Below are 16,226 nucleotides of genomic sequence, written 5' to 3' on the forward strand. Positions count from 1 at the left end.
ATACTGTTCTACCAAATGGGATAAATTAAAATATATTTATGCTAATATTATAAAGCTTAAGAGTTTGTTTGTTTGAACGCGCTAATCTCGGGAACTACTGGTCCGATTTGAAAAATTCTTTCGGTGTTAGATAGCCCATTTATCGAGGAAGGCTACAGGCTAAATATGATAACGATGAGACCAACAGGAGCGGAGCAATGCGGGTGAAACCGCGGGGAACAGCTAGTTCCTTATAAAAATCATAAATCATGCATAGCTATTTTTCTTGATCGTTCACAAGATGAATGCTGCTTTATGATTAGTTTTTTAGTGCTATAAAGCATATATTATATTCTTTCTACATAAGGAATTGTCTATTCGTAACAAGCCATCATTCTAAATCCATTTATTTATTCCAACTAATACAATATTTCTAAACTAATCTGCTACACGATTTTATTCTACTTTACTGACATTTTTTCATATAAATGCAAGCAAAACCTTAATATTAAAGATATAATCTCACCGATCATAGTCTTGAGTCGCACAGCACACATTATGAAGTCATCGAACTGTATGTAACCGTCGTGGGAGCCGTATCTAGAAGTAAATTGTTGTTAAAATAACTTTCCAATGTATCAAGTATCGACAATTATAGTATATAAGAAATAATAAATATTTTATATACGATAAGTATTATGAGGAAAAAACTTGTTGTTTGTTTGAGTTAACTACAAATGAGTTGTTTTGTATTTCCCAGAATATAAATGAACTTTCACCTTTACTTTGATCACTCGCTTTTGATTTGACTATTCACTCAAACGCAAACATTTATTTGTTCAATTACACTTCTATACCTACATAGTTTTAGCATTTACCACTTATTCGGAAAGCGGTTTCAACGGAGAAGAACCGGTAATTTTACTTTGCCCGTCTGAAAACTTGCACTTTGACCATCAACTTGCACTTTTTTTTATAATATAAATATTTATTTACCCATACATTCAATTACACTGTGTTTGCCACTCAATTTAATTGAAGGTTCTTTATGGATAAATAAAGATTTTTATTATATAAAAATAAGTGCAAGTTGATGGTCAAAGTTCAAGTCGTCAGACACTTTGACCACCCTTTCACTTTGACCATCCAATTGCACTTTGTCCATCCCCCTTCACTTTGACCATCAACTTGCACTTTGACCACCCCTCTACTTTGACCACCCCGTCCACTTTACGTGCACCAACCTGTGCGCGAGCACGTTGAGCACGTGCGCGTTGACCGTGTAGCCGGCCGAGTGCAGCGCGTCCCGCAAGTGCTGCGCCGGGATCGCGCCGCGACCCTCCGTGTCGTACAGACGGAATACCGCCTGGAATAACGTATTAATGTGAGTTTTATATATACATGGTTACTTGTAAAACACCAGCTAACATCATAAGTAAGAACATATTTTGTTCTACGACTTTTGATAATTTGTTAGATTTTACTTTCATACAAAAATAAATATTCATTTAATTTTCCGTTTGAATAATAAACACTCTACGCGCATCTAAAATTTACGTAAACAAGAAGCGAACGAGAGGGGGAAGGGGGCGTCGCGTCGTCGATCCGATAATGAATAGAACATAGACTTACAAAAGTTAGGAGAGTACAATAAAAGCTTAAAAAATCATTTAAAAATAATTTATTGCGTTTTGCCAAAAGTCGTAGAACAAATGTTGTTACTTATGATGATAGCTATCTTGTCCTGCGAGATTGCTGGTGTTTTACAAGTAACCCTGTATTTTTGAAGTTATACTTCTTTTGGCACGATGGAGAAAAATGATGAGAGTGAATTTTTACGATGCGCGCGCACACCGACACCTAAATTTAATAGCATGAAGTTAGTTCTAGGTGGTATTAAAATTGATAACTATGTTCAAGGTGTATATTCTAGTATTTTTTTTCCATACGCCAAAGAAGAATAACTTCTAACGCGTGTACATCAGTACACACACTCTTTTTTTTTTACTTAAAATCTATACTAATATTATAAAGCTGAAGAGTTTGTTTGTTTGAACGCGCTAATCTCAGGAACTACTGGTCCGATTCGAAGAATTCTTTTGGTGTAAGATAGCCCATTCATCGAGGAAGGCTATAGGCTATATATCATCACGCTTAGGCCAACAGGAGCGGAGCCATGCGGGTAAAACCGCGGAGCGCAGCTAGTAATGTATAAAGATTGTAAAAATGTTATAAAGGTCTAAATAGCAATTTTGTTTATAATGCTCCATTTAACGATAAAATAAAATAAGAAAAAATAAATATACAACAAATAAAAGTGAAGAATCACTAATCAATTTTGCACATAAGGCAACATTATTGCGACCGACGTAGTAAACTCTAGCTTGCAATCTGATAGGATACAATTCACATTTTCTGTGCTTTTTTTCTTATATCGTATGTTTTCAACAAAAAAAAAGTACATTTACACAACTTAGCACCATTCATCTTAATATCTTCGACAATTTTTTTGCAAAAATTACAAAAAAATACACCTACCCTCCATTTACGCAAGTCGATCCACAGCGATTTGAACTCCTCAAAGCCCAGGCCTCCCGAGTTGTCCTTATCGAGCATAGCTATCATGCTCCTGCACACATCCTTCGAGAAGCCCTGACCGTGTAGTTCTGTGGTATTTTGAGAAATTATTTAAAAAAAAAATGAAAAAATTTTTTTGCAAGGTTCGGAATGTTTTATTGGTGTGATGTTATGGCGACTTGTACATATTTTACGAAAAAATAAAAACAATTAATGACGTTTTTTGTGATTTTTAATTGTTTGTGGCTTTTAAGGTCGTAAAATAGTTGTGTTTATTTTAATTCAGGTATAACTTTCGAAATAAAATTTTGTATAAAATTCTTTGATTGTGTTTTTGGTAACGTACTTAACAGATAAAGTATGGTCTGATGACAATATTTTTTGTAACATGTGTCTTCCCTTCTCTTGCTTATTTTTCATTTTAAGTTGTAAATAATAGATTCATTTTTCTCAATATATCTCAATAACATCACACCAATAAATAAATCTTATCGAATAAAAAAAATTAAAACTATTATTAAAGAAATGGAGGTGACTTGATTTAAATTAATACAAAAAATAATATAAAAATAATTCTAAAATGCCCATTTTCGTGTATAATAAACATGCGTGAGGCGGGATGCAAACTTCATCAAATTATTGTTTGATGAAATTTACATCAAGTGTTAGTAGCTTAAGCCAAACATTTACAGTAAAATATTTAATTATTTCACTTAATACCTGAAAAGAGACAGAAAATACATAAAAAATACAAAAAAAGAAAACATACAAAAACAGACATTTTAAAATGCAGCCTCCATTTCGTTAAATTTATATAAAAATATATAGAAGCATGCACCGATGTCTGAGTCCCTGAAAGTTACAAAACAATCATTAATATTTGTATAAACAAAAAGAAAAAAAACATGTTGTTTTCAAAAAAATTACATTTTGCATAAGTTTAAAAACGTATTTAACCATACTTTTTAATAAATATTATCCCCCTGCTACACATATCCCATATTGGCATGCCCCTTACCCCCGACTTGCTACCTTATTGCGACTGCGTGCCCCTTGCCCCATTAAGTAAGTGTCCCCTGCCCCCCACACGTATCTACTAGCTGCGTGCACTTTGCCCCACATGTCCATGTCGCATATGAACGTGTGCCCCTACCCCTTGCTCTCACCCCGCTACCTATCTGCAACTGCGTAGTGCCCATTGCCCCATATTGCATGTGCACTCGCTATAATGCTGCGACTGCTTGACTGCCCTTTTCTCCACATGTCTGTCACACATAAATGTAGCCCCTGCTGCGCTATCTTGACGGGTGCGTGCCTATCTCATATCGCATGTGGCCCTTGCCCCCGCCAGGCTACTACCATTTCTGTCCCCACATGTCGCCTATGAACATGACCTTATCCCCGCCCTACCACCATATTGCCCCTTGTCCCCTGCCCCTGCCCCGCTACCTGTCTGCGGCTGCGTGCTCAGGCACGGCTGTATAGGAATAAGATTCCTGTACAGCCGTGCCTCTTATCCCCGCCCTACTCCCTTACTTCCCCTTGCCCGATATGGCACGTGCCTCTTTACCCCCACCCTACTACCATACTGCCCCATACAGCCGTGCGTCTTACGCCCTACTACCTTACTGCCCCTTGCCCCATATGACTTGTGTCGTGCCCCTTGCCCCCGCTACCTGTCTGCGGCTGCGGCTGCGTCAGTTGCACGTGCTCCTGCCCCTGCCCCTGCCCGGCCACCTGCTGCAAGTCCACACCGAGCTCCTTGCATATCGGCGTACACAGCGCACACAGGAGCAGCTCTAGGCAGTTTTGCTCTTGTGCCGGTGTGGAGGCAACACCTCCCACAGTTCCTCCCCCGTCGTACGCAGCGCCGTGGCGCATTGCCAGTTCTGTTGGAGTGTGGTGTTGCTATTCATATGACTGTGGCTTATTTAACGTGTGGGTAAGTGGTTTTTTTACGTGTGGGTAAGTGTTTTTATAAAGTGTGAGTACGTATTTGTGAATGTGGATGTGTTTTTATAAGTGTAGGTGTGATTTTGTATATGTGGATTTGTGTTGTTTCTAGTGTAGGTAGTTTATTGTGAATATGGATGTGTTATTTTTAAGCGTGGATGTGTTTTTGTGAATGAGACGTGTTTTGGGAATGTGTGCAAGTGTGATTTGAGTGTGGATGCGTTTTTTTAGTGTGTGGCTGATTTTTTCAAGTGTGAATGTGTATTTAAAATTCTGGATATTTTTTTAAAGTGTTTGGGTGTGGTTTTGTATGGATATGTTGTATTCTGTGATTCGTTATAAGGTGATGTTTGTATTCTGTGATTCGTTATAATGTGTATTTTGAGCATTTTACAAGTTTCTAAATAGCATGGTTGAGAAAACTCACAAAAAATTAGAAAATATATATATGTATTTTAATAAGTTAAAATAATTTCTTCGAGACAAAACTTTATAAAATATACCAGGTACAACGTCATACACAACATACCAGACTCTCGCAACACATGTGTAATGTGTATACCTACAGTTGGTAAAAAAAGATCTTAAAATTCTACCTATAAATCACTAATAACCAATTCATTACTACATCTAGAACTTTCTAAATTCAAAAAAATAAACATAAAAAACAATCACAAATAAAAAACAGTGCACTAAACAGAACAAAACATTAAATTGTGTTACTTACATATATATAAAATCACACGGAATGCGAAAATCATAACATAAGCATTAAGCTAGGTACATACATACATACATAGTTACACAAAATGGGCATCGTAGTACATATTACTTAAAAATATTCGAGTTTAGAACTTTTTAGAATGGACATGAATTTTAGAGGTACCCTCCATTTATTTTAAAAAACTTTATAGGGTTATTACTGGAATCACACGAATGATTGAATCGAAATCTATGAAGTAAGAGTAGAGAGATAGGCAATTATTCTGGGTGAAAATTGGGAATAATGTAATATTATTCTTATATGACGACAACACACTTGTAATAAGGATTACATATAAGTTATTAGTCGACGTCTAGTCGGAAAAGGGTTGAATAAAAAAAAAACTATGTCAATCTTTCAAACATGTATCAAAAATTTTCACTCGATATTGTCAAGTCTTCCCGTTTTAACTTGAATGCATCATCAAATTTAAACTGACTGTGCTATGAAAAATGTGTGTTCTCATCATAACTATTTTTATATAGCTCACAGCAAAGGTAAAATTAAAACAAAGGATATTTTTTTTCGACATAAATTAACTCAAAGGACCTCACAAAAAATGTAATTAAATACAGCAGAAAAAAAAGCAAAGCTGAAAAACAAAATAAATCGGCGAAAAAAAAACTTCAAAATAAAAATTTATATAAAGTTTAAACTCATAGCAATACGATATAAAAATATAAAACATTATATTGATCAATGAATGGTCCATTAATTATTATGCTAATTATAAGTGAATTATAAAATAGGTTATCTGCTAGCTATATTTATTTTTAACATTTTCTATATGACTTTTTTATAATAAGTTTAAATAATAACTGAAGTTAGACACATTATTAGAAGTTAGCACATAATAGAGACACGTTATAGCATTAACAGAAAATATAATTAAAATAACCCGAGATACAATAGATACAATCAAAGAAAAAAAATATTTTTACAACAAAAAAACCACATTATTTTCCAAAAATCCTACCCACCTACAAAAAGATATTACCCCCTACACTATAAATCCTACCCACCTACAAAAGATCCTACATCACAAAAACCCCACCTACAAAAAAAACCCAAAAAAAAATTACCCAACAAAGAACCTCCCAAATTTAACCCATATTTTAAATAAAAAACCCTACCTTCTCTCATAGCATAATCCAATATCTCCTTTAGCTCCTGCCAGTCGACTTCCCCATCATCACCGGCGAGACGAGTGAAGAATTGACGTACGGGGTCAGCGGGTTCAGGCTCGGCGGGGAGGATTTCTTTCACCTTTGATAAGAAAAAAATGAATAAAACAAAACCTATATTATGAACTATATGCCGAGCAAACGTGTCAGAAGTGAAACTTCTTTCGCAAGATTCGAAGATACCAAAATCGTCGCATTTTACTCCATGACGTGATGATATTGCCATGACACGTGAAGAAGTTTCACTTAAAAAACTAACTAGCTTCTGATTTATTTTTGATAAGTATGTATATTCTACCGTTGCAAATTTTTATCATTTTTAGTCGTAAATTCCTGAATAAAAAAAAAACTTTCTTTTTAATGTATTCATTAACCTAACAACATAAAAATTCTTATATAAGAGCTGATTTTTCAATCTTTGGTAAAAACTTATTCGTAGAATAACGTATAAAACTACCATTTATGAAATGTATTCTAATTGCCACTTGCCAGTATTTGACAGTTTACAGGTGACATTTTAATATTATCGTGTAATACTTTATTGGACGGGTAAGTTTTATCCAAGGATGAAAAATCGGCCCTAAGTCGTTTAAAAATAAGTAAGCAACTTACCCTGTCATCAACGTCACCCATTCCAACATCTTCGTCGTTTTCACTGTAATACAAAAATTATTTGTTACCTAATATTTCATTTTTTTACTTTATCCACATTTATAAATATTTTTATTTAGATTTTAACGAATTGAACCGTATGCTTATTTAAATTAAAAAATCTCTTAGTTATTTTTGTGACAATTTCCAATATTTTTTTTATTAAATATTTCATTAAACCACTGCAAAATATAATCTATACTAATATAATCTAACTAAGCTGAAGAGTTTGTTTGTTTGAACGCGCTAATCTCGGGAACTACTGGACCGATTTGAAAAATTATTTCGGTGTTAGATAGCCCATTTATTGAGGAAGGCTATAGGCTATATATCATCACGCTAATACCAACAAGAGCAGAGCCACGCGGGTGAAACCGCGGAGCGCAGCTAGTAAAAAATAAACTTACGCCATATTATTACTCTTCTCAGAGAAGACACGCAGTAAGAACTCCCCTTCTTCATTCGGGTCGAACGTTGATGGAACTATGACGTAATGGCCCGGCTCGAACTTGAATCTGTTAATTAAAGTAAAATTTAATCTTATAAAGATTAGAAAAAATAGAAAAAAACGAATGGCCGAGTTGGTCAGGCATCCGCCCCGGAATGGCGCGAAAGGATGCAGGTTCGAGTCCCGCCTCGTGATCGATTTTTTTCTATTCTTTATAAATTTATATTTTATAAAGCATTCAAATGCCATAAAACCAAAAATATCAATTTCAAAGTAAAATATAATTTAGTATGTTTTATTGTTAAAGTAGGGGTAGGGTAGTTATGAACATATAGGATGGGCCTATTTTTTTAATATTCATAATGGAACCGTAAAATATTACATTTTTGGTATCAAAGTTGTATATTATCTATTTTAATTTTTAGTATTACCCGTCGAACTTTGAATTATATAATTATAGTGGTATTGAAAGAAGTAGTTGGCCTTACTTGGTAATATCTACAAATTTATGATTTCTATGGCTACCCACATTTATTATTACACAAAATGATAGTTTATGTGAATAAAAGTGTGAACTTTACCTACTAAATTGACTGTTTTTGACCCTACTTCCATCGTTTTTCGAATTTTTTTTCCAAAAAATCCATTTTTTTTACAAAAAATCTGATTTTCTTTCACAAAAAATGCCGGTATTTCTCACCTAGCGCTAACTTCTCGTAGATTAATGAACGCCTGCGACCTGCCCACGGACGCGTTGTACTTGAAGAAGTTCACGTCTAGCGGTTTGGGCACGTGGCCATAGTCCGGTAGGCGATATACCGCGAAACCTATGGTTAGACACTCGAGCCCTTGGTGTCGCTGGGAGCGACGGTTCTTCTGCATGAGCGCTACGATTATCTGTGGAAATTAATAAAATTATACATATTCGTATCTCTCATTCTCTACTAAACATATATAACATATTATTCTATGGAATCTGAATAAGAATAGGGACGTCAATTAGCTTAATGTATCAATTAGAAAGAGAGAGAGACAATTTATTCAGCACAGTTAAAAAATTATAAAAAAATCGAAAAATGGTACTTATGCCTAAAAATAAATAATAAAAAAATATTGTGTGCTAGACTTTAAAAACAGCGCTGATTTTCAGCGCCTGATTTTTTATTCGTTTAGAAACCGTCTTTATATTTCAATTACGGTTTATTTTATTTTGACAGATTTTAATATTTTCTAAACAGAAGCGACCCTGCCTTCCACAAAACATTGTCGTAATATTATGAGCTTTTTAATTTCAAAAATATACTTTGAACTTACAGTACACTTATTCTCGTCATCGCCTTCGTCCACGTCCTTCAAAGTGACGGTATATTGTGGATTTTTCCAGAAGCTCTCCAGATAGTTTCTGCAACCACCCGCAGTTACACCTAAATAAATTATAGAAAAACATATTATTTTTCATACTAAAACATCTATACATATAATAAATCTGTAGAAGGGTCAATTCTGTACATTGAAAATATTGAAAAAATAAATAACAGGGGGTGTTACTGGATCGATACCAAACCCAAATATGTAATTAAAAAATTTTTTTGTCTGTCTGTCTGTCTGTATGTTCAGGCATCACGTGAAAACTAACTGTTCGATTTCGATGAAACTTGGTATAATTATACCTTATTATCCTGGGCGTAAAATAGGATACTTTTTATCCCAAAAATACGCAGAAAAAAAATAATCTTAATTTTTTTGTTTTATCCATAGACGTTGTTCTGTAGAACCGCGAACACACGTTGCGTATTATTATAGGCCTAGCCGTATTTGGGTCCAATAGATATTTATAAGATGTCATTGTCAGAGTTACTCAAAATGGAGAAATAAACCATCCACGCGAAGACCGACCTCCGCGCGGACGGAGTCGCGGGCGGAAGCTAGTTATAACTAAATCACTACAAGTGAACATTTTATATTTAAATACAACAAAGAGATATAATTGATTAAGACATCATTGCTACTGAGCTTTATTATGGTATGATTTTTACGTTTGAAGGTAGTTACGATAGGCTATTTTTTAATGCCGAAGAAATATCTCATTTTCATGCGAAATGCGAATTTTCTTTAACTACTTACTACTCGATCGAAAAGCTAGTTAAATCTACAAATCCTTACTAATATTATAAATGCGAAAGTAACTCTGTCTGTTACTCAATCACGCCTAAACTACTGAACCAATTTGCATGAAATTTGGTATGGAGATATTTTGATACCCGTGAAAGGACATAGGCTACCTTTCATTGCGAAATATGTACCACGGGCGAAGACGGGGCGGACCACTAGTACTAGTACATTATAAATAAGAAAAAGAAAGAGCGTGTGTGCCGAGCACGTGTCAAAAGCGAAACTTCTTTAGCAAGATTTAATGAAACGTGAAAGATATCAAAATCATCGCCTTACTCCATGACGTGACGGTATTGCCATGATGCGACCTTGAAATTTTACTCTCAACGCGATTAAAGAAGTTTCACTTCAATAAATAATCTTACCTCGAACCCACTCCCCCTCGAAGACGGACATCTCCCATTTCTTAGTGCAACCTTCGGGACATTCTTCTGGGTCCAGAGAATCTGGATTCAAGTTACAAATTTCCACTCTGAAAGTAAAATTTTTAATTAAGTAAAATCAATTAGTTAATTAAATTATAATTTTATGTTATAAACTATTTTATACCACCATTTGGTGAAAATTTAAATTTTTACTATACATACAAATTTCTTCTAGACTGTATTGGTTGATTGATTGATGGAAAAAATCATAAACCTATTTAAAAAAAAATTATTCTTAAATATTAGCAATGTATGTTTTGACACAATGCACAATCTTCTTCATAGATGTTCTTCACTATATTTTGTTTCTTATTTCTAATGCAAGCAATCTACCCCTGTGGCGGGTTTAATATTAATTATTCTTCCAAAGCAGTTATAAAAAGAGAAATTTATACTAACCTATCGAAATGCTGACAAAAGTCCTTGAAAGACATCCAAAATTCACCATCATCATCGAACGTGAGGCCCAATTCCTCTTTCTCAGACTCTGGTATGAAACGCCATTCTGGTGATCTGTGACAAAAATAATATCGGTAGCGTGAAAAAAAAAAAAATACTATGCTCAAATTGAATAATATAACAGAATATAAATAATTGTTAGATAACTATCTCAATTGAATTTGATATACATATAAATGAATAAAACGTCAGTGTATAATATTTTCTGCTTACAAAATTAAGAATTTAAAAAAAAAATGTGTGTCGTTATTAGCAGTGGCTATATGTATAACTATAAAATCTGCCACATGAAAGATCATACAGTTATTGACTTACTTGGTAAGTGGCAATAACTGTAAATTTAACTAAATCCAAGGCAAAAACTTAGATATATCTTCCCCGTGTTTCTATAACTTCTATATAAAAGCCGCCCAGTTTGCTAGTAACTATATTATAATAAACTAGCTTCCGCCCACGACTTTGTACGTGCATCCCCGTTTCCGCAAGAATTTCGGGAAATCCTTTCTTAGGGGACGCCTACGTTATGACATCTACCTGCATGCCAAATTTCAGCCCGATACGTCCAGTGGTTTGGGCTGTGCGTTGATAGATCACTATATCAGTCACCTTTGAGTTTTATATATATAGATAAACAAACAAATAAACCAACTTATCACTCCAAGGTCCGTTCCATTCAGCCTCGTTGCCCCACGGGTTGCGCAAACGCAGCAAAGGTATCTTCCCCGCTCGACCCGGTGTCTCTATGTCCACATATTTGACTCTTGTCACGGAGTATGCGTGACCACGGATTAGACCTACTGGTGTTTCCGCTTCTAGAATGTTCGGGTCCGGCTGGAAATTAAATAATAAATATGTAAATAATACGTGTTTTTAAGCTATTGCATAGCTTCTATCGCGGGCCTTGAGCGCGGGGACCGAATCGAGAAATTCCGTAACGAAAAAACCTCACGCTCCCCACTCCTTGGGGCGGAGGTGTGGCTTGAAGGCATAGCATGCAATAGCGCAACCGCCCCACTCCCCGAGTGACACACGTTTTTTATACATATTTTTCTTTGCCACTCCGTTGATATACTAAGGAGCATTATTTTTGTAGCCTTTAGGAGACAATAAAATGTACAGAACAAAAAATAATTTGTATTACTAGAAACTACTTTCTTAGTAGCACACGGTCAACCGAACAAACTCTTCAACTTAATAGTTCAGCTATCTATGCGTTAAAAAAAAACAAATACGTAGCAGTGATGAACTTTATACAGGGTGTCCCACTGTTGGTATACTAAGCTCAATGGAGGTTATAGTTTTGCATACGCTGAGTTCGTAAAAAATACTTATAAAATTCCAGACGCATTTTTTTTCAAATAGATGAATTCTTATAACTCGTACACCCATAATACGCAACCCGCCCAACTTTGCCACCAGCACGTGAGCTATCGTTTAAGATTATGTTTTCATAGAAATGGATTTTCAGGAAAAAATTAGCAAAAAATTTTTAACGTAATTTTGTTGTTTAAGTATTTTTTACGTGATCAGTGTATGAAAAACTACAAGTTCCTTCGCGCTTAGTATACCAATAGTGGGACACCCTGTATAATAGCTTAAAACGTTTGCCACCTACTACTTTTAATATAATATTGTATTTTAACTTCACATTTTTCATAATCTTGCCAAAAAATCTTCAAATCTCACCTCAATACTGCACCCCATCAGCGAATTCCTCTCATACGCTTTCAACAATATAGTATAGAAATTAGGCGGCAATTCGGTCATTTCATACATTTCGGTCACACCGCCCGTGAAGTCCTCCATTGCTTCGCATGTTGACCCACCCTTAAGGGCTTCGTATGAACCGTGCAGTCTGAAAATATGCAAAAATAGACCTTAAATGTATGGGAAACGCAAATGACCTTAAATGGAGCAAAGTGAACGGAAAATGTTAAAGTACTCTAGGCTTGCAAAAATGGGCGAAAATAGACCTTAAATGTATGGGAATAAGAGCGAAGTGAACAGATAGTGTCAAAGGATTCTGTGCTTTATGTTCATAACGGTGCATTTACATCATACGAGCCAATACTCAATCTAACCCCAATGTGTCAAATTATTTTAGTGTAAACAGGCGTAGATCATTCTTTCGTTGTTCTTAGTGCGTTTGGAAAGATTCTATCCAATTTTCTACTAATGATTGAATACGAATTTTCGTTTATATTAAAAGCTCACGAATTAATGCTCAAAATGCATCGTTATAACTCATACGAATTCAGGAACACAAGCTTGCCCCTGTATGTCGGGAGACGATCTCAGTCCTATGATGATGACGATGATGATGATGATGGTGGTGATGATGATGATGATGATGATGATGATGAACACTCACTTGGCATACGCCTTCTCGAGCAGTGCGCTCCAAAACTCGTTCCTTTCGGAAGAATGCAGGAACACAAGCTTGCCCCTGTACGTTGGCAGACGATCGTCGATCACTACGTCCACCCATCGGCCATATTGCCAGAAACTGGAAATAGAGGTGAAATCTACACTAATAGGTATTATCAAGAGGAAAACTTTCTTTGTTTGTTTGATTGTAATGAATAGGCTCATAAACTACTGGACCGATTTTAAAAATTCTTTCACAATTCGAAAGCTACATTATCCACGAGTAATATAGGCTATATATTATCACGCTAAGACCAACAGGAGCGGAGCCACGCGGGCGAAACCGGGCGGCACAGCTAGTATTATATATTACTAGCCGCGCTCCGCGGTTTTATCCGCGTGGCTTCGCTCCTGTTGGTCTTAGTGTTATGATATATAGCCTATAGCCATCCTCGATAAATGGGCTATTCAACACCGAAAGAATTTTTCAAATCGTTCAGTAGTTCTTGAGACTAGCGCGTTCAAACAAACAAACTCTTCAGTTTTATAATGTTAGTATAGAATATAGATGTATCAATACGCATATTTCTTTAAAAAAAATGGGTTAGTTACACCACTTAAACGCAAGAACAGCAGAAATAATTTTAATTGTTTTTGGTTCGTTGGATTATTTCTGCACTTGGATTAGTTATTAATTGCAAAAAATCTCGACCTGGGCAAAGCTGGGGCGAGCCATTAGTTATAAATGAGTTGTTTAATTTGCGATACTAAATAGAAATATCAAAACTGTGCCCAGATCAAGTAAATCATATGAAGCAATAACTTTGACCATATTTATTAAGCTATTGCATAGCTTCTATCGCGGGCCTTGAGCGCGGGGACCGAATCGAGAAATTCCGTAACGAAAAACCTCACGCTCCCCACTCCGACGGGCGGAGGTGTGGCTTGAAGGCATAGCATGCAATAGCGCAACCGCCCCACTCCCCGAGTGACACACGACATTTTTTTTATTAATTGCAGTTTTAAATTGTTTATTTTACGAATTATAGTGTTAATAAAAAGAATACAAGGTACATACCGAAAGTGGAAGACCCCCGCGTAATCTTCATCGAAGCTCTGGTCATCCGGCACCACTTGGAAGAACAATCTAGAAAGAAGAAATATTCATATTGAAATATGTGCTTAATTATTTATTTATTTATTTATTTGATTTATTTCAGATAATTGCATCCATATAATTGTTTGTATATAATTGTTGTGTATTAATTATGGTGAGCTTTGTAGACTGAACACATGTTAGGTTAATTTTTTTTCTATAGTAGTTTTTTAGAACTTCAGTGCCATTTTCATACTTACAAAAAGTTCGATATTGAATTCATATTGCATTTATATCATACTAGTGGTCCGCCCCGGCTCAGCCCGTGGTACATATTTCGCAATAAAAGGTAGCCTATGTCCTTTCTCGGATATCAAAATATCTCCATACCAAATTTCATGAAAATTGGTTCAGTAGTTTAGGCGTGATTGAGTAACAGACAGACAGACAGAGTTACTTTCGCATTTATAATATTAGTATGGATTATTATATCCATTTTTTTGTTACGAGTTTTGATTTTTTTTTTGGTGAATTATGTGACACATACACTATGTGCTAGTGTGTGTGTGTGTCTACTGTTACGTGCATGTAAGTATGTGCGTAATAAGTTAATATAATAATTGTATATTTATCGTTTCCTACTATATATTAATTAATGTAATGTTCATTTATAAATCTCCATAGGATAATGTTTATCACTATGTCGGTTTATTCAGATTATGCTAAAACAATTAATTGTACATATTAACAGGAATTCTTATCACATTGGAAATAAACAATACATCCTATTCGATATGGCAATATGATTTTAAAAGGCATGGAAATATAAAAGTAAAATGGATAATATCATTTTAAAATTGCAAGGTCCAATACAAAAGTATATTATGTTATGTTTGCCGATAAATAAACGTGTATTAATTTTATACCTTTTCGGTATTTTATATTGAAACAAAACATATAAACATAAATAATTCACATTTCAAGCTATTATAAATAGCAAAATTTATCATTAAAATACTTCTAAAATTGACAAAATTTTCTAGTATGTCAAATACTAGAAAAACCGATTTTGTTTAAGTATATGTACATTTCAAGATAATTTTTAGAACAGTTTCATACCATTAAAAGAAATAAATATTAATTTTACTGTAACAAAAAAATACTAACTTCCTATACAAAGTAAGATTCGCGACGGCTGCCAGCAGCCAACAGTCACCCAATTCCCCTTGCTGGACATCGAACCGACTGTAGCCTTCCACGAAGAGCTGAGGGTCGTCGCATATCTCCTGTAAATTGTGTGAACATAATTATAAAATGGTTAAGTATAAAATGGTATTGGGTTTTTTTATTGTTAAAAACGACGTGTGTCACTCGGGGACTGCCGCGGTAAAGCTATTGCATGCTATGCCTTCAAGCCACACCTCCGCCCGTCCCCGTGGGGAGCGTGAGGTTTTTTCGTTACGGAATTTCTGGATTCGGTCTCCGCGCTCAAGGACCGCGATAGAAGCTATGCAATAGCTTAAAAATAAAAATAGTAATAGCAAATGGTGTTTTTCTATACTAATCACTACACAGTATAAAGCAAAGTCGCTTGACGCGTCTTCTGTATGTATGCTTAGATCTTTAAAACGACGGATCGGATTGTGATGCTGTTTTTTAAATAGAATGGTTTTCGAGGAACGTTTTAGTGTATAATTTGTTAAGTTTTAGACAAAGCGAGTAAAACTGCGGGCGGAAAGCTAGTTGAATTGTAATTCACTTCGTTTTGTTAATAATAATTATTGTTTGTTTTAATAATAATTAGTCGAATTGGTCGAGCCTTTCTAGAGTTGTACTCTAGGGTTGAACACATTTGGTGATACATTTTTATTTATATATAGATAGATTGACAATTTGTTATCTATAAAAAGATATTGAGTGCGGATTTGTAAAATGTAGTATTTTTAAGAAATGCCTTTTACAATACCGTTGTAAACTTAACCAGGATTAAGATAGTAGATTTATTGAGAAATTACACTATCGCACTATTTATCCATTTGACAGCAATAAACTAATAGTGAAAGGTTTTTTTTAATATGTAAAGGCTAGTTCAAGCCGGTGGCTACTGGCTGCACTCGCGTGGTGGAAATTAAATGACCTATGACCTATTTGT

At 35.0% G+C, this 16,226-nt stretch overlaps 1 protein-coding gene across 5 annotated transcripts in view; it reads right to left on the bottom strand.

Annotated features, from left to right (window-relative positions):
* Positions 1-16,226, bottom strand: part of LOC123703883 (calpain-B) — a 42,746-nt gene that overhangs the window by 1,316 nt on the left and 25,204 nt on the right. For 3 of the 5 annotated variants that reach the window (XM_045652064.1, XM_045652065.1, XM_045652066.1), the window contains 16 exons: positions 15,242-15,360; positions 14,057-14,125; positions 12,983-13,117; positions 12,298-12,466; positions 11,261-11,442; positions 10,552-10,665; positions 10,093-10,199; positions 8,870-8,979; positions 8,256-8,452; positions 7,515-7,622; positions 7,069-7,111; positions 6,406-6,538; positions 4,233-4,445; positions 2,518-2,645; positions 1,224-1,345; positions 506-579 (listed from right to left, as the gene is read on the bottom strand). In XM_045652064.1, coding sequence (XP_045508020.1) covers positions 506-579; positions 1,224-1,345; positions 2,518-2,645; positions 4,233-4,445; positions 6,406-6,538; positions 7,069-7,111; positions 7,515-7,622; positions 8,256-8,452; positions 8,870-8,979; positions 10,093-10,199; positions 10,552-10,665; positions 11,261-11,442; positions 12,298-12,466; positions 12,983-13,117; positions 14,057-14,125; positions 15,242-15,360 — 2,023 coding nt within the window. The remainder of the gene's footprint in view (positions 1-505; positions 580-1,223; positions 1,346-2,517; positions 2,646-4,232; positions 4,446-6,405; positions 6,539-7,068; positions 7,112-7,514; positions 7,623-8,255; positions 8,453-8,869; positions 8,980-10,092; positions 10,200-10,551; positions 10,666-11,260; positions 11,443-12,297; positions 12,467-12,982; positions 13,118-14,056; positions 14,126-15,241; positions 15,361-16,226) is intronic. The other 2 variants (XM_045652067.1, XM_045652068.1) reach the window with 1 other exon arrangement.

This window comes from Colias croceus, chromosome 27 (genome assembly GCF_905220415.1).
Source record: "Colias croceus chromosome 27, ilColCroc2.1".
Taxonomy (NCBI): Eukaryota; Metazoa; Arthropoda; class Insecta; order Lepidoptera; family Pieridae; genus Colias; species Colias croceus.